Raw genomic sequence first — 25,078 nt, forward strand, 5'->3', positions numbered from 1 at the left:
TTAGCATGGCCTAACCGTCCATCTATCGATATTATAAGCCAAATCGCTCGAAATGCATTACAGATTTTTTCTGGGGTAGATCTGCACTAGGAGTGAACCCACTCCCGCACTTACCCCCTATAGCCTTTCACGGCACTCACCCCTCACAAAAAAATCCTGGCAACGCCTACATATTGTATAGTCATTTCACGGCACTCAAGCCTCATAAAAAATCCTGGTAACGCCTACATATTGTATTCGTTTTCCTCGGTTACTGTTGAATTTACAAAACTACATTTACTCTGCTGCTACCATCCAAGTTTAACTTGGAAACTTATTTGGAAAATAAACAAGAATTATTTCTACTTCTGCTACAATTTTTAATTCACAGTCACACAAGAATTATTTCTACTTCTGCTACAATTTTTAATTCACAGTCACTTTTGCAACAGCAAATAATATTTCGAACAAAACAATAATAATCACAAAAACAACTTCAAATGAGATATATCCAAGCAACTATCCAGCACACAAACTTTTCTTTCCCTTTCCTCTTTTTCTCTCCCCATCTCCCCAGAAAGTTAACCCTTATATAGGTGTGTGACGGATAGCTGCCAGGATCATTTGGCAGAAGTCTGCCGGACTAACAGGCAGTACATGAAATACTACATAACTTTAAATATTGCGTGACTGCCGATTCTCTCTCCATCAGTCCAGCAGTATTGTATAATTACTGGACCTCTCCGGCAGCCCGGCAGTCACTCAATATTCTATTGAGCAAAAATAACCCTGAATGATATCAGACAGTAAAAAATAATATATTTAAAAAGTCCGATCAAATTTTATTAAGAAAAATGTAAGGCTGTTGCAATTAAACAAAATATACAACTGAAACCTTCCTTGTGAAAATTGCAACAATATAAACAAACATAATGTCAATTATTCTATATATGAACTTTTATCTATAAATAAAAACATAAATGTCAATTATTCTAAATATGAACTTTTTATCTATAAATATAAAATCCATGAGCCCTTCTATCACAGACAAAAATGATCTATTGTTTGCATATTTAGGTCTGACATGTATGAAATCACAATTAAATATAAATATAGATACAACATAAGATACATCCTTATAAGCATGAAAAAAAAACGTGAGATCTTTGAAGGTCGTCAGTAAATACACATGATAACTAATGCACTTGATTACTAATTCACTTGACTACGGGTAAAGAATGTTATTTTATTGTCGTTTGAAAACTGGTGACAAAAGCATGTCTCGCATTCTTCCTGAACAAACAACTTTTACTCTGTCTCTTGTTCGTACAGTGTCCAATATATGTTTCGTGGTTTAGCAGTATTTCAGTTTTGTAACTGTGGGCAGTGTTCCTAGATTCTGTACCAGTACTAACCCTTTTCATCTGCAAGTAACTGCCAACTTCTCTACGTGGTCCCAGGTAGAGGACACCTTGTCCGATGATTGAATTCGCGACAATCGCAGATTCACGGGTCTATCCTCTCCCCATTGTACTTGGCTGACTGGCTGAACGGACTCACTGCCTATTACAAGAAAGTTCTTTGCTGTTCATCCATTCGACTACGAAGACAAGTTCCCTTCAGTTTTTGTCACTGGAGCACTTCCAGCAGCAAATACAAGCATTGCGTCCCTAATGAATATTCAAGACATGAAGGCTTTCACGCGACCTTTAATAGGTTGCCTGCAGATGGCACACTTCCGGATATGTGGTGCGCATGTCTCGCATGAAACCATATGGCCACATGGGATAAATACCACATTAGATTCTTTGTCCATGCAGATTTTGCAGGTAAGCTGGTCTATCAACCGTGAGTTCTCCTCTTGTAAAACTTTTTGATCTGTTGTTAAAAGAAGACGAATACATACATTTTATAGCGCTGGCAATTCGTTGAAATTTCCACGTCGGCTAAACAGTGCAAAAGATCAAGATCTTCAAACATCTAAATTGTTGAGTGTTGGACGGTGAAATAAGTTCAAAGATCTGCGCTTTTTCTTTTACATTACGCCCCGAGTTTTACACCTTTTACAATGCTGTTTTTTTTGTTGTTGTTTTTTTTTTTTTTTTTGGGGGGGGGGGGGGGGTTGTTAAATTAATAAATGAGAATAGCAATTTTGTCATGCCGTTAAAACTTGATTTAGCAGTAACGCAAGAATTCATTGATGATGAATTGTCCATACGGATATGCCAGAAACCATTTTATCATGATTCATAAGTTCAGTGAATAATCAGCACGTGGCCTTTTCTTTAAAATTAAATATGTGTCGCGACTTGAAAAATTAATAGGAGTTATTTAAATATCATAAATTATACCTAATTCAATAGAAGTATTTGTAGCACCCTTTAGTGTTGCCTGCGCAGCTGTTGCATCCGTGCTGTGATGTAACTGTTTTTGATCATAAGATGATGCAATTTTATCTGAATGTTCCGTTCCGTGTGCTTGTGAGTGTTTAAGCATGTCATCTAGTACTGTTGCTATAGCTGACTCTGTAACATCGGTGATTGCTACAACAAAGATTAAACAACCGCTGAATTCACACTAATTAAGGTTCTTTTGCAGTGTTTTGAAACCTCCCCTTGGCTGAATTTTTATTTAGGCTTTAGGTTTTGATATTTTCTGCACAGTCGAAGATAATACTCAGGAACAACTAGCCTTTGTATAAAGTACTTCCTACTTCTTCTAAATAATGCATTAAATATACATTGTGTAATTCTTCTGAATAATGCAATAGATATATATTGTGAAATTCTTCTGAATAATGTAACAGATATATATTATGAAATAGTGGTGTACGAGGTATAAATGCCCAACATTAAAATTACACCTCAAGGTTGGTCTCCAAACATTTAACATGATCCTTAAAACATTATCACCAAAGCAGGTTTTGCAGTATGCATAGAATCCCGTCGTGTTAATTTATTGCATACTACCAGAAGTAGAATATGTACACCTTTGCAGTACAGCTGAACTCGTCTTAGCGACCACCTATATTAATCAACTGCTTGTCTTAAGTAGCCAGTGAGTTTACTTCTCTAATTTACTTTTTGTTCTAATTTCAGTTTGTCTGAAACAGCCACCTGCTTTAAAAAAGCAAACTATGTCGCTTTCTTGGTTGGCTGCGTAAGGCGGGGCACTCTACCGGATACATCGTTTCGTCTTGCATATTGATAAGGCCGATAATATGATGCGAAAATACAGAATGCGACGCGAAAACGCGACAGCTCGATGCAATGACGCGATTATAACATCGCATTTTCCCATGGGTCATCGTATTATCGCACTATCTCCCCTTCGATTCAAAGGCAAAATTACGGAACTACGGTTGTGCAATGTTCATTTCGCACTTTCGCACCGTTTTATCGCTTTTTAATAATGGAACAATACTGTGACAATACGATGAGAAAACAGATGCGAAAATGCAATACTGACATAGTATGTTAGCGTTGTATTCTTACGGTGTCGTATCGCTCTCGTATTACCGGGGAATACCCTAAGAAAACCGCAATGAATGGGATTTCACCTAAGTTATAAATACCTGTGTATTAATAGATTCTAGCTAATGGAAAACGATAATGACTAGTTGTATGGCTGGTTATTTCCTTCTAATAAATTACCATAAGAGTGGTCACGTAAGTTTTTTAGTTTTTTGTTTTATTTTAACCTAAAGGTGGGACACGTTAACTAAACTTACCGGTCCTTTCCAGACTCGTTTGAATGTCTGCCAGAGAAAATCCCTTAGAAAGAATTGTTTGTTGTGCCAGCAGTTTTTCCGACAAAAGGGCTTCTGTCGACATCTTGCTGTCCCCATAATTTGTCTTTACCTTAGATGCTGTACTTCCGATGCTTGGCTTTTTAGGCCCTCTATTTTCTTTAACTGTATTCAAGGCCTCCTCACCAGATACAACTGCAGTCTGAAGAAACAATTTAACAGATTGCAATGCTTTTTTACTATTATTGATATGTAAATGCAGATGAGTGTCATTATTTCAACACACATTACGACCTGAAAAACATTGTTTATGATACTTTGTAACTGGATTACTTTTTTTAAACAGGGCACCGATTTCCTAAACATGCCAGATTGCACAGAGAATATCTGTTTGTTATAGATGAAATGAAACCTAGCATATAAAATTAGAATACGACCCATCTCTTTTCTAACATGTGTAATACAATCCAGTGTCTTATTACCGGTGAGGATTCTTGCTCGTCAGAGTCGGATTGTACTTCTCTGTGTTGTCTGATGAACTCTGACCCTTTTTGTTCCCTTAAAAATCCACATTCAGGGAACCATCTTGCATGCTCTTCCCATGGGCTATCACAATATTCCCAGTTACGAAGTCCACCTCCACAAGAAAAGCATCTTACGCAGTCACTGATGCCTGTACAATAGAATATTGTTAGTTATCATATGCTTATGAATAATTTCATTGTTTGATAAGAAACATCTTTATCATTTTATTGTAATAATATAATTGTTTTATTAGTCATTTTGATTAAACAATTATAAATTCTTGATATATCTTTATCACTTCACAGTTGTAAAATAAAAACTGCTGACAAACAGCCAGGACAAAAAATAAATGCTAGAATGTTAGTTTATTATCTTCAAAAATATTCTGTTGTTTCATTTTTTAATCTCTTAATGATAGATTTGATCCCATATATACCTGCGTAAAAGAAGCCAGCTGAAACAAGAAGTCCTGGGTCTATTACATCACTACAGGGCCACCCTGTGAATGTGTTCATTCTATAATGATAGTTCTCATGATCGGGGTACTTGTGCCGTGGCTGTGTATAAAGACTGGTACCGCTTGCTTCAGACTGCCGACTTTGCCTCTGTACGTAGACCTCTCCACTTCGGATACTGCCATCAGTTACACTACTTCCGCCTCCTGTAGCACCTTGAACTTCGTCGGCATGGATCCCTACGTTTCTACGATCAGCTCCTACGATAAAGTGACAATCTGGTGAGAGTCTGGCATGTATATCTGCAACAGAATCACCCTCTCTCCATCCTCGGTACTCGAGTCCGCACGAAAAACACGTGACACTGTCACCTGATCCGTTGTAATAAAATCCGTTTGACGCTAATCGTATTGGCATTACGGGTGAATCGAACGGAAATGTTTTGAATGTTTCATACCTTGCCCATTCAAACCTCATCAACCTGGCACCATTTCTGTTGTTTTCTAACTCCTGAAAGTACGTTTCCAGAGAAGAGGGGAAAACCCAACACTTTTGTCTTGAAACATGACTAAACGAAAAAAGATGTTGGTAATGATCGCCCTTGTATTTTTGAAGTCTTTTACTGATGTTTCTATTATATAAGTCCAATTTCTTGTTAACTGATAAAATTGAGTTATTTGACCTCCCATAGTTGATATGTGTATTTTTCGAATTCAAAGAAATCCAAATCACAAAGACATACCAGCAACAAAACAAACAGGAGAGCAGAACCACACTTTTTTGTTTATTTTTTAAACAAGAAAAAAATCCTAGCTGATGTAAATATGCACAAGATATAACTGAAATAATATTCATTTCTGTAATCACACGCACTCTATCCGCCATGGATATAAAACATAAACTTGTTAAACAAATAACAATAAGATATTGTAAAGGTCTGGAGAACATTTTGGAACGAAATGTAACGAGAGAGCACATGTGAGTCTGCAGTCTATATATACTGATAATTCAAACTATAAATAGAATTGGATTTTCCGTGAGTCATATTGTAGTATTTTATAGTATTGATTACATGGACGGTGCACAGAATGCTTTAATCTTCGGTTGATTTTCGCTACATTCCGTATAGAATACGGAAAGTAACCAGCAAGTAAAATGGTTTATATTTTTAAAGCGTGCATACGAATGTACGCAAGTCACGATTGCTCTGTGGTCGTCGTCAATAGCTTGAAACATGGAGGTATTAAGATCGAAACCGTTCAGTCTGTTTTTTTTTTTTTGTTTTTTTTTTCCCCACAAATTTCAAAAAACACTTTATACATGTACATTTTTATGCAATGTTCCCTTCATTGTATTTTTCACAAGTAGTTTTTTTTTTAATTTCTCATTTCTTTAATATATATTTATGTTATTTTTATTCAAAGTTCATTTCACTACATTACAAATTCCATACATATAAATTACACCTAGCTAAATTCATCATTCAGTTTCGCTCGCGGTGTCGGTACTGCAATCATCGGAGTCATATAAATCATATAAACAATTAAAAATGAAAAATAAAACTGTTCTCCCTAATGGGCTCGAACCAGCGATTTCAAGCATTTGAGTCATGTGCTGTAACCACTGGGCCACAGATACGAATGACGAGTACATGTTTCACTTACAATACAAATAATGAAATTTGGACACTTAACCAAAATTTCTTTCCGTAATACATACGGATAGCACCGGTTGGTCCGAATATTATAATATCGAATGCATAGAACGTGTAATGTCTGCACATTTGACAGATTAAAAAATAGCACAATATAATTAACATTCTCCATACTTATCCTCTTCGCAAACGCGAGGAAGTGTTGATGAATTAGTGATATATTGATTGTACATTACTTGACAAGTGAATACAAGTAGGCTTCTTCTAAAAAAGAAACATAGGAGAGGTCCAGTGTTGTTCCTTTTAAAGTTATATCAGAGACATAGATAACAATTGTTATCTAATTGTTATCCGATTATATGATAGGTTGTGCAATAGACGAAAAATAGTTTTCCTGTTGCAGGTCACTGTGACCTATTAGGGGTCATGGTTACTGTGACCATGACCTAATGACCTCAAAATCCATAAGTTATCTTCAGGTTATGATCAACCTCCGCCAGTCCGAGGACAGTAAGCCCAAGCATTTCCTAGTTACTGAATTTCATTTAAAAAGGTTCAAAAGCTACCACTGCAATAATTGTACACTGAACTTGGCCCTGGTGAAAGCTGCCAAATTAGAATCTTAACATTTTTGCGAAAACCTCACCTGACAGGCTTGTTTGCTTCCGATAAGCTTTAGAAAAACTTAGAAGAAAATCTTAATCGAACGGACGTCTGTCGGAAGTAAAAAATATCATTCTTTTTTAAAAGATTTTTTAATGTGCTATTTGAAATTCTAAACATTTTATTTGTTCTAGTTTATCACTCAGTTTGTCGAATTGCCGCCTTGTTTTGATCACGTGATTAACATCTCCGTCTATTAGAAGCTCGGAAGAACTCTTCTTATTCCGGCAGATCTTCCGAATGGGGCAAACAATATAATATACGCCAGTTAAACAATAAATTCATTTAATTGAACGAAATACATTTTAACGTGATTCAATTCATATGCGTATCTTTGAATACTGCGAACAAAGAATAGTGAATATATATATATATCTATATATTTCTTGTTAATAACTAAACCGTTTCCAACGTTTGTAACAATTGTATTACACAATATTTCTTTATTTTAAAACGAACAATTATTTTCGTCTTAGAAGATTTCAAAACTTACTTGTGCGCAAGCGTATTTGGGCCATTTTAGACTGGCTTACCGTAATTTGCGCTAGAAAGTGAAATCTTACGCCGTAAAATTAGTAGATAAGTCTAAATTCTCCTTTTTTTGAAAGCCAATACTATGGAGAGGTCTCTCCAATCAGTATTTCTTTCGTTTTAACTGTCGAAAAAGTATTCGGCAAGACAACTTAGTTGGGTAAAATGCAGATGATAGGAAATCAGTAGACTAGCCACTAGACTGATAATAGATATATTTCTACATTTTTCCCCTTTTTCGTCGAATTCAATTTCATGGAGACAAAAGCCAGTCTATTTTAGAGATTTTCACACAGGAATGATGTAAAAATTATGATAGTTCAAAAAGGTAGCAAGGTACACTTAGATTCGAAATATCGCCAGCCTTACATGTAGCGAGTCGTAATAGTGCACTTCTCTAATGAGCAGAATCGGGGTGGCTTTTTATAAACTGTGTGCATTGTGTGACAAGATCACGACTCCCATACAAGAATACAGAAAGTCATCAAAACGAAAGTTTTACATCATCAATTAAAAATAACATGCCAAAATCATCAGTTTTGCACTTTTTGAACAGCCTACAAAGATCCCGTTGCAGGAACAATGTCCAATTTTTTTGCATTTCTCACTTTGATAGTTCCTACTGAAATACAGGATATTAATGGAATGGGGGTCATCCGGTTTTTTGGTTTTTTTTTTGGTTTTTTTTTTCACAAAATAGCAAAAATGTTCCGTAGTATCAATTAACAAGCATATGATTTGAATTTCCTGCGCCAAGGTGACTCATCGATTCATACAAAGCTAGTAGCAGTTAGTTTTACAACTGACTTCATAATTTTACATGTATCAGCTGTTTAAATTTTCTAAAGAATTAATAAACATTATCTCTCACTTTAATTTAAAGACATCCAAGTTAAAATTATTACAAATATTGACGGGGGCCAAAATTCGAAGTGTACCCTGCTTCCAAAACATTTTTAGCCTTAGCTGAGTTTGATAATGAAAATTTATTTGTCATTTGTATCTAAATAGCATGTTTAAAACTAAATTTCAAGTGAATAACTATTTTCAAGTGGCTATTCAGTATTTATGGTCAGTTTCAGTCGGAATTTAACATTGAAGTTTTCGTAAAATTGATATTAAAATGTCAAACTCAAACTCAGCCGAGACCAAAACATGTTTTGTGAACACGGGACCAGATATTCTTTAGTAATTCCTATTAATTTTTATTTCTGTTTCTCTCTTTGATTGTTTGTTTTTGCATATTATGGCTTTACATATAAGAGTATTATGTTCTTTTCTATTTGATACATGCGGCAAGTTATTCTGCCTTTGCGAGACGGCGACCAGTGCAGAACAATCCAGGAATTTAAAAAAAATATTGTCTTTGGCTAAGCTTGAAAAAACATATTATGGCTTCAACATATTGAGGAAAAAAATTAGGCACCAAGTCTCAGATTTTTAAAATAAAGTATTTTCGTTACTCTGAAAGCCATATTCCTTGTATCGAAACTATTTTTAGATTTGATATTTTATAAATACATAATAAGGTTAGTATATATCATAACACAACACTTTTTCTGACCAGCCTTTCTCTCAACATTAAATTATTAGATATTTTAACATTTAGGGTAATATTCCTGCTTCTGGAACAATTCGATAGTCGAGCTTGGCTGTCGTACGGACAGTTCTTGTTAAGAGTAGTTCTCAAACATATGAATAACAATGTTTATAATAATATTTATAATTTCAACTCCTTATAACACACACACACACACACACGCACGCACGCACACAGAGTGATTGGAGAGAGAGAGAGAGAGAGAGAGAGAGAGAGAGAGAGAGAGAGAGTTCGTCACAGAATGTGAGGAACTGATTAAAACCTTTGTGTAAGATTTAGAACTGTAAATTATGAACTGCAGCATTTGTTGTCGTTGGAAATAAGATTGAAAATAATCTTCTGACTTTGTGTCATCAAGAAATGAACGTAGCTGAAGACATCTCACTGTCGACCAAAACAGAACTCAATGCGCTAAGCACTCCAGTAGAACAATAATCTTGTGAAACTTAATGACAGAAATGACTTTCTCTTAAAAGTCAGCAGAATGTAGGATTTAGTGTTTAAAATACAAACATATTGCTACACCTTAGTATGCATACACACATATATAATACTGTGTATATGTTACAGGCATTTACTAATTTTAGGCGTTTTACAAAATGACAAAAGTAGTTGGTCATTATGTAAATTGCCTAAAATGAAAGGTATTGTGTATAATGCCTAGAAAAATACTGACCAATTTAAGATGCCTGATAATACTAAATTATAATATGCAATTTGTTAAATTGTTAGGTTAAGGTATGACCCAACTAATGGTGAATATTTCAAATGTACAAAACAATGTTACAGCAATATACTGTATCCAGTGAGATACTTGTATGCAAAACTTAACAACTTTTACCGTGCCGTTCTTTTATAATTTTATTTTGGTAAACAATTATAAAACACAAAATAAAACCGTGAACATCATCATCATGGTACGCATTAATGTTTCGGTGTGCCACAATATTGTTCATGCCATTTATGGAACCATAAATGGAGTCGAAGGTTACGGTTCTCCAGTTGTTTAGTACCTACATCTGTGAATATGCACATATATTATATCAACAAGAATTTTCCCAAAATGCATTTTTGTCACAGACTTTCCTTTTCGTGTATGTTAATATTTAAAAAAAAATGTTTAAGATTATTTTGATTGACAAGTTCGACACCAAAACATACTGTATGGGAATGATCACGGGTCATTGAAACACAGGACCTAAATATCCACCCTTTACAATCTCCTGCAAATCATGGCATATCAGCTGTAAAAGATTGAAAGTAACCCACCTTTTAGTTAATACAATGTCTGGAATTAAGGACAGATGGACAAAATGTGCGATGCTTAATATATGCCAATATAGGGTCGTAATAAAATAATGCTATTAATCTCACCGGGAAAGACTGCCTGCAGCATATCGAGGGTTGAACGCAATACTGTAGTAACTCCTATTAAATAAAGAAGGACTTACAACAGTATTGCGTTCAACCCTCGATATGTATATAGGCCAGGATTTTTGTGGCCTCTTTCGTGGCGCAGGAGGCTTTTTCTTGAAGTATATTCCCTTGCACATTCCTGGCACACAAACTTCTGAAATGTAAATGCGCTTTAGTACTACAATAATAATGATATTCATATTGATTCTGAAACAAAAAGCACATTCCGAACAAAATGTCTTTGAATAAGATATCTGGAAATACATATACATTTCATGACCAACAAACCAGTACCATTTCTGATGTCTTTTCACAACTGTTACTGATGTTCATGACAGTTTCTTTTTCAGCAACAAACAGTATTTGTTACAAAAGTTGATCTAGACATGATATTTTACTCTTTGTTGCTATTTTTTTAGTCCCCCGCCACAGGTGGTGGGGGTTATAGGAATAATCTCCTTCCGTCCTTCTGTTCTTCCGTCCTTTCATCTTCCGTCCTTCCGTAACATTTTGTGTCCGCTCTGTATCTCCAAAACCCCTTGAAGCATTTTCATGAAACTTGGTTTAAATGATCATCTCATCAAGAGGATGTGCAGAACTTATGAGTCAGCCATGTCAGCTCAAGGTCAATGTCACAACACAAGGTCAAAGGTTTGAGCCTTCCATTTTGTGTCCGCTCTGTATCTCCTAAACCCTTGAAGGATTTTCATCAAACTTGGGTCAAATGATCACCTCATCAAGAACTTATGAGTCAGCCACGTCCACTCAAGGTCAAGGTCACAACTCAAGGTCAAAGGTTTGAGCTCTGTATCTCCTTAACCCCTTTTAGGATTTTCATGAAACTTTGGTCAAATGATCACCTCATCTAGACGATGTGCAGAATTCAGTGGTCAGCCATGTCAGTTCAAGGTCAATGTCACAGCTCAAGGTCAAAGGTTTACCCTTTCACTATCCATACCAGTGGTGGGGGATTTAGCTGTCTTTCAGACTGCCTTGTTATATTATAAGATTAATTACCACTTTCCGACTGCGCTTCGCTTGTTTAATATAATTCCGCAAAAAGAGAGAAAGATTTAAGAAAAGAAATGTTTCGAAATTCGTTGAATATAGATATTACGCCCCCGTCTTAGCATCAAGAGAAACGGCGCATGCTTAGCAAGTTGATAAATCTGGTCCTGAAAGCTATTGAAGGCTCTTAACATTTTCAAATTTGTTCACTTCAGATGCGCGGTTGCACTTTTAGAGAAAACGAGCGGACTTTGAAACAGAAAACTTGTAGCCGAGTGTTGGATTTTCGTATGAGACGACATTCATCTAGGGTTCCTTTTATTTGAACAGGTTGGTGAAAAGATATAAAAGATTTAAGAATACGTTACCTTTATCGAGGAATCCGCCATGTTTTTTTTTTGCACCCCAGATTAGCGTGGTACATGCACCCTGTTTATACTGAAAACTATAAATAGAAGATGGTTTTCCGTGAGTCAAACAATTAAGTAGTCCCAATGATAACGTGTTGAGGACGTGTCATTTCCTGTAACTGATAAAATATTGATTGTGCATTACTTGACAATTCAGTATCAGTAATTCAGCAAGATAGCTCAGTCGGGTAAAATACAGATAATAGGAAATCAGCAAATCGTTTTATATGAGTGGATTAATGTTCAGATTTTTTTTGTTATTCCTACTTATTTTCATTTCTGTTTTCTATCTTTGTTTTAGCAAATATGGCTTTATATAAGATAGTATTATGATCTTTTTCGCTTTAATGCATGCATTTAAGACGACAAATTATTCTGCCTTTAGTTACTTCCAAATCACTGAAAACAATTAAGGCTCCGAGTCAGATTTTTAAAATGAAATATTTCCATTACTCTGAAAGCCATATCTGCTTGTCTATCAACATTTAAAGCTTAGATATTTTAACAGTAAGGGTAATATTCCTGCTTCCATCTCTTGTTAAGAATAGCTCTCAAACACAAAGACCAAAAACATGCGTATAAACAAAAGCCGGTAGATGTACTTAACTCACTACAGGTTTGAGGATGTTTACATACCCGCCATTTTCGTAAAATGTAATGCATACGAGGAACATCCAGTACTAGTCTTGCGGAATACTATTACCTTAAGGATGCTCAAGTTGAATCACTATTTGAATAACACAATGCAACTATAGATAAATACGTAGGAGAATTGTGTAGCTAAACCGAAATTAGAACTGAGAAATGGATGCTTTCCAGTGTAACAACAAGATACTAGTATAGTTATGACGTTTTTGTTAAAATGGCACTTTTTTATTCCTACACTGTTTGCGTGCCTGTGTGCGTGCGTGGGGGAGGACTAAGATTTCCTATGTTTCCCCGACTGCATGTCAGTCCGAAAGAATTTGTGTCGCGCACTATCTCCAACAGCATTTGACCCATAAGTCAGGAAACTTTGATGGAATGTTATGATTATGCTTTGGGGCTTTTGCTTCAGATTTCACCCAATTAGACCAAATTTATGGTATTTTACTGTGTCAAAAATATGATGAAAAGGCTTAAAATGTGACGTTCTACACTTGGGCCTTTATTTGAAGTTTCACACAATTACAGCAAAGCTGCATGGTCTTCCGTAGGGCTTTGGCCTCCTCTCTAGAATAGGCCATGTGCCGGCGCAAGATCAGGATGGCAAAGCAAGAGATCACGATAGCACAGCACGACATCACGATGGCGAAACACGAGATCACGACGGCTAGGTGCAAAAATACTTCTCAGTTTCGCCATCGTGATTTCGCACTTCGTCACTGTAGCCTTGTGCTTTGCTATTGTGACTACGGGTTTCGTGTATGCCCCATTCGAGCGATACGCAAAACATGAGACCGCGACGACGACGCACGAAATCGCAAAATTTAAATTTTGTAATTTTTGTTATTTCGCATTTCGCCATCGTGATGTTACGCTTTGAGTATCGCATTTTCATAATGGCGAAGCGCGTAGCTCGTGATCACGATGGCGAAGCACAAATTCGTGAAATATTTGTTGCACCGCGCTTCGCTATCATGACCTTTCGCTTCACAGTCGTAATCTTGTGCATCACATATCTCCTTTTCATGGCGACAAAGCTATGATGGCGAAGCGAGAAATTACGAATATTTCGCGAATTCGAGCTTCGCCGTCATGACTTCGTGCTTTGCCATCGTGGTTTCGCATTTGGCCAACTGTTCCTTTAGGGCCTTCACTTCCTTTCTTTTAAGCGATAGATCGCAGTGGCAAACCGTGAAACTGCTAATTTCCCGATTTTGTGCTTCGCAACCTTGATCTGAGCTCTGGTAATCGCTAAAGCAAAGGTTGCACGAAGTGTGATATTGCAGTGGCGAAGCGCGAGGCTGCGATGTCTTAGCGAGAGATAACGATGGCGAAACTTCGAAATAATTTCGTGCTTCGCCACTGGGGCCTCGCGTTTCCCCATGTTGATCTCGCTTCACGTGTGACGACAAGAAAAGATATGTGACACAGAGTCATGTATCTTTGCAGAAATGTTAATATGAATACGAAGGTTTGTTTTCTTTCACCCAGTAAATAGTTGTTTTGTTTTTTGTTTTGTTTTTTCAATTTTGCGCCGCATGCCGAAGAGAAGGTGTTCACTCATTTAATTTATTTTCGACTGAAAAAGAAATTATAGGAACCCCTTTTGTGGAATAAATAAGTTGATTTATATAAAATATGATATCCATGAATATCTTCATAGATCTTGTTCTTCTATTATATATATATGAATAATGAAGACTAAACTTTCTTACACCTACCCTTGATTCGCATCCAACTGCTATACAGCTTATATATCAGGAAAGGACCCAGAACATTTTACTAGGGGTAGACAGGGAGAAGGAACATAAGTTGTGGGGAAAGACCTCAATGGCGAGGCGTATAGCGCCGAGTGGGGGTAAGGTGGGTGGGGGCGGTAGGTGTGGGAGAAGGTAATTAGAAATATAGGTATGAAACAATGGGATCTGGAGCATATTTTGAGTACCCAAATATCATTAATCTGAACGCAGAAAGAGACAACGGCATATGAAGACATCAATGCAGACATTATTTTGGTAGCTATTCAACAACTGTGGGTAGGTATTTGGGTCAGGAAAACTTCAAAAATATAGTAATGAAATGGTGGCCTCTGGTGCATTTTTAGTAAAAATTTTGATGAGTATAGGTCACCTCTCAGGCGACTGTGGGCGAGGGAGCTCGGATCCCGCTCCTCTTTTCGTTGGATCCGGACCTGTATATCGAACAATCTATGCAGTTACATGTTAATTTACAACATGAAATGAAAAAGGAATTAATATATTTACATATTCATATCAAATATTTTTTTTTTTTTGCATCATTTCAATCTCCGATATAATTGGTTTAAATATGCTGTAAAGAAATATTAAACGAGATTTAATTTCAAGTTGAACAGACAGTTTTTCAGTTGTTGTTTTTTTTTTCATATAAATTGTGCAGAATAATTACTTAAAACTTCAAGGTCTTGCATGCAAACAATCAGAAAGAAGAATTTAACGGATAAAAATTAATTAATATTTTCATTCGTGACAACTAAGCAAATCACATTACTTTTCTGACTCAGAGTTTAACAACAAACATAAACACTTTGTAAAAATGTCCCATCATTGCACAACAAATATATAATACATGCAATTAAAGTACACAATTTTGATTTACAGGGGACTTATTATCACAGATAATTTATACAATCACATGTCTTTTTACATCAGCTCCTATTTATATCATAAAACTGAGGAGTCTTAAAACCAAGATGAGGTAATAAAAATCTGAAAAGTAATACGGGCACAAGAAATGGTTTTAAAAATCAGCTATCACTCTGGATCAGATTAATGATGAACTAATGTAATTAGCAACTGCTTCTCAGAGTAGATAAAGTACTCAAAAATCATACACTACAAAGTAAAACAAAATCTTGTATAAGACATTATTTATAATGATAATACATCATAAAAATTCACGGTGTTAAAAATATGAAACCTATTTATACAAAAGATATCATCTAATTTGAGGAATTGAGTAGCAGGTTTTTGCCGTCAAAATTGTCATATCTTAGTTGAAGAGTACAAAAACTAGTTTTTCATCTTCTGATAAATTAACAAAATTCGGATTTATATCTGATGGTTTGGTTGATACTTGTTGCCTAATTCATCAACGTATGTTAGATAAACAAATATACTGTAACACTAGTTATTAAGTACATGTATCTTGAGAAAGCTTATAATACCATAAGACTAGGTATTTATTGAAAATTATGAATTTGAATGACACTTGTTTTAGCATTTCGATTGTGTCGTCCCTGATCTATCAAAACAGTCTTGACAGCACAATGCTACAACTTACGTTTTTGTATGATATTTCTACATGTGAGATTCACATGTTTGCAGCTTTCAAAATACTGCTCATAGCATCGTGGTAAGAGTGACTACTGCAGTTATTCGAAATTATTTTAAGGTTAATTTTTTGCAGATGCCAACAGTATATATTTCTTATAGAAAGGTTGATATTCCAAGATAAGTACGTCTAGAATCTTTCTCTCTAGCCCCACCACCCATCTCACCGCTCTCATTTAACCTTTTATTGTTTTTGTAACCGTACAAGTATGAAATCCCAATATCTCTATTAATAGACTTAATACACTGCTCGGAATTTGCCCGAAATACCGCTCTTTTTGAGCCAGGTAACCTCAAGGGCATGCATCATTAATAAATAATTATAATTACATGCTTCTCGCTCTGTGGCAGAGAAAAATCAGCATGATAACTACTTGTAAGCATGATTTATAGATAATGATCTGTAGATTGCTTATGATAAAGAGAACACATTTCTTTTATATGAGTTTGCAATAGAACATTATTTGTTATATAGTTAAGCTGAAGTAGATAAACATTTTTCTTTTTAAAAATAGTTTTATTTTCAATTTTAGTATGATAATAAAAATATAATTAACAATGAGTAATAAACTGAAATAAAGTTTTATCTACAATAGAAATGATTTACTATGAAACAATTGGTTGATGCATTGATAAAAAAAAACTTATTCTTAAGCATGAAATACATGTATAATTAATTTATGGAGACACATTTTTTAAAATGAAAAATGATAAGAATTTCTGATAAGAATTTCATTTCAATTGCTAAAAGTAAGATATATGGCATGTGTATGGCATCGATATATACCGATACATATAAAATATTACAAATTTTAATCATCCGGACCTATATGTCACCTTTCATAAATATTCAACATTATTTAGTTGTTACAAATTTGTTTTAGCTCGATTGTGATGAAAGCTTCAAGCTTATTGGAACCACTCTCGAGTCCGCTTCCTGCAAAAACAATACTGGTGTCATATGAGAAATCATGATCGTGGCCCCAGTGGGGCTCGAACCCACGACTCCTGCATTGAGCGGCCGACACCTTATCCACTAGACCAAGTTTAAATCAACAGTTCAAATTATATATCCGAAAACGTGTTCCTTTCCAAGCCAAATTTCATTCTGCGGTTTGACAAATTTATGTCTTATACCATTTTGATCAACGAAGAAACTACAAGCAAAACATGTATTTAGATGATTTATTTTCTTAAAAAAGCTGTAAGCTTTCTACTCAATCCTATAAATTGATATGTAACATTGTAACAAATGCAGTTATGTTGAATAAATATTTTCAAACCAAATAATTTACAAATAATTATGCCACTCTTTAAATACATTACGAGAATACTGAATTCATTTACAACCTCTTCTTAGAATACAAAATGATAAACAAGGCAACATAAACAAGAATAGTCAAATGCATTGCAGAATTTTGTTAACTGAAAAGTGCGTTGTGTTTATACAACAGAATAATGAACCTTATATATAAAATCAAGGTAACAGAAAATCTACATAAATAGCAAAAAATAATATATCTTGTCACTTTGCAGTAATTTTAAAATAATCTTTCTATCTCAAAATTGTTTATATAAAAAGTTTTGGTCGTGTCATTTTTATATAAAGTCTTTTTTTTTCATTTCACTGATTGTGGTTATTGATACATGCACAGAATGATAGTCAGCCTGTACAAATAATGTGATAACATAAGATAATATTAATTAGTATAGTTGCCGTGGTGCTGACTTTATAATCAAGCTAATTGCTAGCAATCATATGCCCGCAGTAAGAACCAAATTAACACCTTGGTGTGAGAAGGGAAGAAATTTTGTAGTACTTTTGCTTTCTCCGGGCATATTCCATGGACTGAATAGACTTTAGTGGAAGTTCATAAGAAAATGTATCTGACATTTTTTCTTTATTAAGCAAGTTTAGCAGGCGTACATGTATATTCTGGTAAAATATAAACTTACTGACACCAAATTAAGCCACTTTTTTTAGAAAATGTATCTGACACTATCTTATGAACGACCACCAAACCAAAAATGTTGACACGACAGGAATCATGCCATCTAAACGTTAATTGATTTTATAGAAGGCGTAAGAACAACAATTATGATGATTTTATTTTCATTACGTTAAGCCATGAATGCTTTTACGCGCCCTTTTATAGGAACCCTGCAAACGGCACACTTCCGGATATGTGGAGCACATTTCTCACACGAAACCATGTGTCCACATGGTATAAACACAACATTAGAATCGCTGTCCATGCAGATTTTGCATACCAGTTGGTTTTTTAACTTTGTGTTTTCTTTTTGTAATGTACTTTGATCTGGAAACAGAACAAGCTTATCAACTTATATAATTATATAATAATTTATACAGTATATATACGTATTGAGACAGTTAAAATAAATTGTATATTTTGCAGGCTGGGAAGTGACATACATCATCATATTAATTGTGGGGAGTGGGTGGTGCGGAGATAGCGGTTGTGGTTGTATTGTTGTTGTTGTTGTTGTTGCAATGCATAAACGTAAAAAGGGAAATAAAATTGATGTGCATATGATTTTAGATTAGAATTGTTGACAAGAAAGTACACCGCAGCTTAATGGTTAAAGTTACATTATTCCAAGGATGAAATGTCGCTGACAAGTAAACAGGAAGCAGCCGAGTAGAGAAAATGTTGTTGGTTATGCTTTGGTGCTTTAATAATTCTAAATGAGACACATTGCTGGAAAACAACTTTTTACATAAAAATAAACAGGTGGGTACAACTGTGCAATAGTTTTGTTATACCATACCTGCAACAGTAAGCGTATTTGACAGATCTGATGAAATATCTCCGCTCGATTTTGCATTGTGTTCAGTTTTGTTTTCAGCTTCGTTGTTGCTACAAAAGTTTCCGACAAAAACAGGTTCTTGTTCTGATATGTCTGTTCCTTCAGCTTCTCCATGACTTTCGAAATCTTCAGTATTGTCAATAAGATGGGTAATAACGGATTCTATTGAAATTTGACCGCCTTAAATATAGGAAGAGATTTTCATGAATATTGTTGCAAGAATATGATTTTTAGACCAATATAGTCTTACTACAGCGGATATATGAAGGATAGTCTAAGATGTTTTAGCACATTTAAACCACAAAGAACTAGATTAGACATTAAAGCAAACAAAAGTACACCTGCAAAATAATTCCGTTTTCACTGCATGTATTTCAGTCTAGTTTCATTAAGAAATAATTGTAGATTATATCTATTAAGTTTATAGTGAAATTCACTAAATATAATATTATTTTAAATGCGGAATAATATTATAGATAATTGGAAATTGTTATATTTTCATTACCTCTCATGAACAGACTCAGTCAAACCGAATCTACTATTAGTTTGCTTGGTTGCATTCTATGCTTCTAAAGTATATACCGTATAAAGCTACAATATTATTATTTTAACAGAACATAATTTACATTAAAGCAACAAGAATACCTTTGTCGGTGTTATGAATAAACATATGCTAACCGAAGTGCTATTAATACACGAGTGGTAAACGCGCAACGCTTAAAATGGGTTGCGCGACTTCCGGTGCTGGTGTTGCGCATTAGTAAATAATGACACATTTACGAGTGTTTTTCGAAAAAAGCAAAATGCTATTCGACACAAAAATGAACAAAGATCATATGTTTGAAATACCAAATTATTAATTTAAAAATCAGTCCTGATATCACGAAAACTCTGCTGGCTGTAACTGTCAAATAAGTATGGAATCGTGAAAAATGCTAATTTTCTAACTCTTGTGCCTTTTTTTTCGGAAATAAGACGCTTCTAATGATCAAAAACGTGTAAAACAGTCATGAATATTACATACACTTGAATGAAATGTTGCTTTTGGGGGAAAGATTGGCATAAAACAATCGGGAATGGGGTTGCGCCCCGGGAATGGAGTTATATATGGAGAATACATTATATGCATTATTATGTATACGAGCAACTCCATTCCCGGTGCGCAACCCCATTCCCGATGATTTTTTAACAATTCTGAAATCTGAAATTATGGCGCCGTAAGCAGGATTTGAAGCAAATGATTTTGTTATCCGTTACTTCATAACAGTTGAGTTATCATAAAAAGCACCAGATGTCCTCAGATAAGGCATATGAAGTCAGAAACTGCCATTTATGTTGAGTTCGTACTTTTTTCACGCTTCGTGCCGCCAGAGTTTTGTGATAATAGAGCCGAATCATAAATTACAAACCAGATATTTTACGTATATTTTGGATTGCGCGTTTACCACCCGTGTAATATACACTCTTTATTTTGTTAAACGACCTGTGTGTACTAATCTTTGTTTACAAACAGTCTTAAACTGGTTTTCCAATATCTATATTTTTGGAAGAATGGCTTACCATTACACCTTAGTTGATGAATAGCTTTCATAATATGGTGGAAAGAATACAAAAAGCCCATTTCGTTTAACTTTCCTTTAACATTGCATGCAATCTTCCTTTCGCCTTCATTTTCGTTTTCATTTATAACATTATTATCCGCTTCATTGTGTTTGCTGTTCTCTTCGAGTGTTCTTAATGCTTCCTCTCCCGACACAATCTAAAACGTTATATAGCAATTGTTTTGAATGGTATACATAAAGTGTTAGTATTTTTAAATTTTCTTATTATATAAATCAATAAAAATAGTCGCGACGTAATTCTGTTATGTACGTTTGTGGAATTTATCTTAGATATTTACAAATTTAGATCTTTACAAATCTTAGGTAATGGCCTAAATATATTCAGCTTGAGTCGTAAAAAAAGTTGGTTAATATTTAGTATCTGAAGTAATAGCCTATCCTCAGCTAATTAAGTCAATGGACAGTTACCGCTTCCGTCGGTAATTGGTCGTCATCAGAATCCGTACGTGTATCTTGATACCGTCTAATAAACTCCAGTCCTTTTTGTTCCCTCAGAAATTTGCACTCGGGAAACCATCTTGCATGTTCTTCCCACGGACCATCACCATACTCCCAGTTACGTAGTCCGCCTCCACAGGAGAAGCATCTTACGCAGTCACTGAAACCTTAAAAATAAGCAGTAATTCCTTAATTTTTATTCTTTAACTTATGTCTGGTATCACTTCAGGAATAATACAAATGCGGAAACTGTTAAATGTCTACATTCTGAATTAAGTCATTTCCTTAACTTTAGAAATAAGAGTATCAGAATTTTATTGATTCCGTATTAAATGATTTGAAGAAAAAAAAATGAAATTAAGGAATGCATTTCGCCGTACCAGCATAATAGAATCCCGCTTCAACTAGAACACAAGAAGCTATCACATCAGCACATGGCCAATTATTAAATGAATCCATTCTGTGTTGACTATTTTCATAATCCGGAAATTTGTGGTTAATGCGTCGTGAAGATATTGCATCGTTGGTTACTTGTGATTGTCTTGTCTGGTGTTGAACTTGTATATTAGAATAGCAATTTTCCGCGTAACCATCTGTTGAGCAACTTGCACCGCCAATAGCTCCTTCCGGAGGGTATTCTGAGTAATTCGATATTGATTCGAATGTTGGATGTATTGGAACATTTGTTGAGTCAACATCTTTCATAAAATCACAGTCTGGAGACAAAAGTTTATGAAGGGTATCTGGTTTATCGCATTCTTTCCAGCCGCTGTATTTCAATTTGCATGAAAAACATTCAACAGTATCCTTAGTGCCCGTATAGTAGAATCCATTGGAAGCCAGTCGCATGGGTCTTGCTGGAGAATCCATTGGAAAGTTTTTGAATGATTCATATCTTCCCCATTCATAATTCATAAATTCTACTTTATTGCCATTTTCAGCTTTGTTAAGATATTCTCCAAGTGAAAAGGGTAGAGTCCAGTATTTCTGTACCGGTATGCTTGCAAACTCTTTTAGAAAAGGTAACTTTGACAACTTGCCAACTTTGCTCCATGGCCGGTATAAATCGTCCTTTATCTCGACTTTGTTTTGCCAATGCTTCCAAGATTTTTGTACTAAGGCTTCGAACGCCAATATTTGAATTCCTACATAAGCAGCTGTAACTATAATAAAAAATGGATGTTTTCCATCCCGTTCTAAATAACTTCTATTTTGTTTCTGATTAATGTTGCCCGCTTGTAACAAAATCTGAACAACGACACAAGTAAGAAAAACAAGTATCCGACGTGGCATTTTGAACAGGTTTAACGTATATATATAAATGAGGTAAGATATTTTAAATATGGATATTGTTACTGTATTGTAAACCCGATAAAATTAGTATGTATACTTAGCCTTCGAGTTGTTTATCGTCTGATTTACCACGGTTCAGAGTTCAGATGCGTAGGAATTGAACCACGAGGGCGTTAGCCCGAGTGGTTAAATACTGAAGCATCTGAACGATGAACCGTGGTAAATTAGACGATAAATCACGAGAAGGCCTTGATTGTTTTCATTCTGACATGATCATTGATATATTTTAATAATTATTAAACTGGACTTCATTTACGCGAGGAATAATGTATCGGGCGTCATGAAGCTATTTTACGCCATAATTGACGTCATAATGCTCTCTTACCGGTCCGCGCGTCAACCGTTGTTTATAGCAGAATATACAGAGCTTGATTTCCTTCTTTGTTTAACTGGAAATCAAATCGAACCATGTTAGAATATGTGTTTGCGCACGGTATGTCATAATGTATATAGGCCTACATGTAATGCACGCAAATTTTATGAATATCCATGTTTAAATCGAAGGAATGCTACTATTGTTTTTCACATGAATGCTATGTTTCATGAATTCATATCCTCCCACTTTTTCAAACGAGTTATAGATTAGTTAAACAGTATATCTAGCCTTATAAGTTACGCACTGGTTATGGCTTTCACAGGCGCGATGGTACCAAACCCGCACCGGTGTAGGACTCGTTCCAGAAAAAAATGGGTAAATATGACCGGACGAAGGAATTGCTGCTGCTGTCGATAAGTTTTCAAATGACCTTTACCTTATTTTTATTTCTTTTTCTTTGGTTCTAACTGGAAACAACGAGTAAGACAGAAACCTGCATATGTTCTCTTTCAGCCAGAAACACATTTTCAGTGCAATTCCTTGCAATGACGTACAGTTTGACAAGTGAATGTCTATTTTGTGGAGTTTGAATAAAAACAGAATAATAAACACTGAAACTCAAAATACATACTTCAAGTAATAGTAAGCACTATCTGTTTTAGATATATTTGTAGCTAACGGCATCAAAAATGCCGTTTTCAAGGGCAGATAACTCTTTTTCATTACCGGTGGCCTATGATTTTTATAGCGTATTTTTGTTTCTTAAATGATTGTCCTTCAATTGTCCAAAGTTTGAAAAAATTCTATTTTGGGGGTAAATTTCACCCATCCGTCTGACCAAACAATTCACAGGATACATTAAAGTCGGTCCTTAAGGTAATATCCGATGTGACATCGAAATAAACAAACAAACTTTAAAGTAAAGAATTTTTTCTGTATTTTTGATGTATATAAAAACGCTAAATAAAATTCTGTCAAGTACGTCACTTTGCGCTCTGCTGAAAAAAAAAATGATGTTTGTGCTCATGTTTAAAGATTTGCAACTGCAAATTGGAGATTAATAGAAAACTGACAAAAAATACCACTCTGTTGGACAAATCGTCAGCTTTGATGTGTGAAAATTTCATAAAAGTATGTTGAAAATAGTGATGCATATTACCTTGAGTAACCAGATGGTAAAGCGCAACAGTGCGATGGTGAAGCGCGACAGCACGATGGCGGAGCGCAACAGTACGATGATGACTCTACGATAGTGAAGCGCGACAGTGCGATGGCACATTGTGACAGTACGGTGGCGAAGCGCGACAGTAAGTTGATGACATTACGATTGTGAATCGCGACAGTGCGATGGCGAAGCGCAACAGTACGATGGTGAAGCGCGAAAGTACGGATGCGAAGCGCGATAGTACAACGGACTGTCACCATCGTATTGTCGCGCTTCGCCATCGTACCGTCGTACCTTCGCGCTTCGCGTGCGCTGGCGCTAACGGAACATCGTTATGCAGCGCAATGTGAAACCGTCCACGTGCTGTGCAAAACGGAATGACGCGCTGCAACTTGACTCCGACTATTGCAAATTGAATCCGTTTTATATATTTATTTTTTCGCAAAAAGTAGAATGTACCATTTAAGCAAATAGATTCTACTTTTTGCGAAAAAAAAAATGATTCACTCTTATTTTTGGCCGGTATTTGTCTAAAATTGACGTAAGATTTACAATGGGGTAGGGATAGATAATGTCAAATATCTATTAAAGAAGATTATGCTTGGTTTTGAAATTTTTCTGACTGATACATATACATGTAATAATGAACTATAATTGAAATAAAAGTTTTCAAGATAGCACATTATATTATCTAGAAAACATGTATTAAAACAAAAAGAACAAAAAGTCAAAATTCACCAATTTTTAACAGTTTTTTCTTAATAAATCTCTTAGATGCACAGTGACCCCAACTTTTTTTTCTTTCCATTTTGAAGCATGTTTATGGGTCATTAAAACTGAAAAACATTTTGAAAATCTTAACGTCAGATTTTTTTGTAGATCTAAATACGTCCTTTTTCCATTGACAATAAAGTGGGTGGGGGTAATTATGTCAATATGTGAAAATGAAAGAGAATTGTTAGTGACAGTCATGCTTATATAATACTGGCATCACCTTGTATTCATATTAACCTGTAACACCCGAAATCCCTATAACATTAAGTGGGATATTATATGTTTTTAAAAGTAGATCTACCACCATTTTTCTAATTTTACAAAATTTCAGAAATGAAAAAAATCTTTATGTTAGAAAAAATTCGCTCCTACATCCTTATGCGGTCTACAAGTAATTTATAGACCTCTTCCAAAGAAAAGAGCCGGTAGGTAACAACTTTTATTTTATGTTTTCCAGTGAATTATAGAGTTTTCTCAGTGAAATAAAAGTGATAATCCACAGTTTTAAAACAGTAGATTATATTTTTTATTTTTCACTGTTTTTGCCGAACTAACTTTAGTTCCGGTCCTCAGTCG

General features: G+C 35.1%; 1 protein-coding gene across 1 annotated transcript; it reads right to left on the reverse strand.

Annotated features, from left to right (window-relative positions):
• Window positions 1-345: 345 nt before the first annotated feature.
• Window positions 346-22,202, reverse strand: LOC128556573 (uncharacterized). The gene is made up of 10 exons (XM_053542084.1): window positions 21,275-22,202; window positions 20,865-21,061; window positions 20,395-20,593; window positions 18,796-19,014; window positions 18,133-18,323; window positions 4,689-5,691; window positions 4,210-4,400; window positions 3,710-3,929; window positions 2,331-2,522; window positions 346-1,857 (listed from the first exon to the last, which is right to left on the reverse strand). The coding sequence occupies exons 1-10, from the start codon at window positions 22,185-22,187 to the stop codon at window positions 1,661-1,663; spliced, it is 3,522 nt and encodes a 1,173-aa protein (XP_053398059.1). The 5' UTR covers window positions 22,188-22,202; the 3' UTR covers window positions 346-1,660.
• Between the last annotated feature and the right edge of the window lie 2,876 nt (window positions 22,203-25,078).

This window comes from Mercenaria mercenaria, chromosome 4 (assembly GCF_021730395.1).
Source record: "Mercenaria mercenaria strain notata chromosome 4, MADL_Memer_1, whole genome shotgun sequence".
Lineage (NCBI taxonomy): Eukaryota > Metazoa > Mollusca > Bivalvia > Venerida > Veneridae > Mercenaria > Mercenaria mercenaria.

What these genes read in the sequence shown, in the direction of transcription:
- LOC128556573 (XM_053542084.1), bottom strand. Translation starts at nt 22,187, where the DNA reads ATGCCACGTCGGATACTTGTTTTTCTTACTTGTGTCGTTGTTCAGATT. An exon ending in TCATCAACTAAGGTGTAATG is followed by an intron (nt 19,015 to 20,394) that starts GTAAGCCATTCT and finishes CCTATATTTAAG; the next exon opens with GCGGTCAAATTTCAATAGAA. An exon ending in AAATACTTCTATTGAATTAG is followed by an intron (nt 1,858 to 2,330) that starts GTATAATTTATG and finishes TTTTAACAACAG; the next exon opens with ATCAAAAAGTTTTACAAGAG.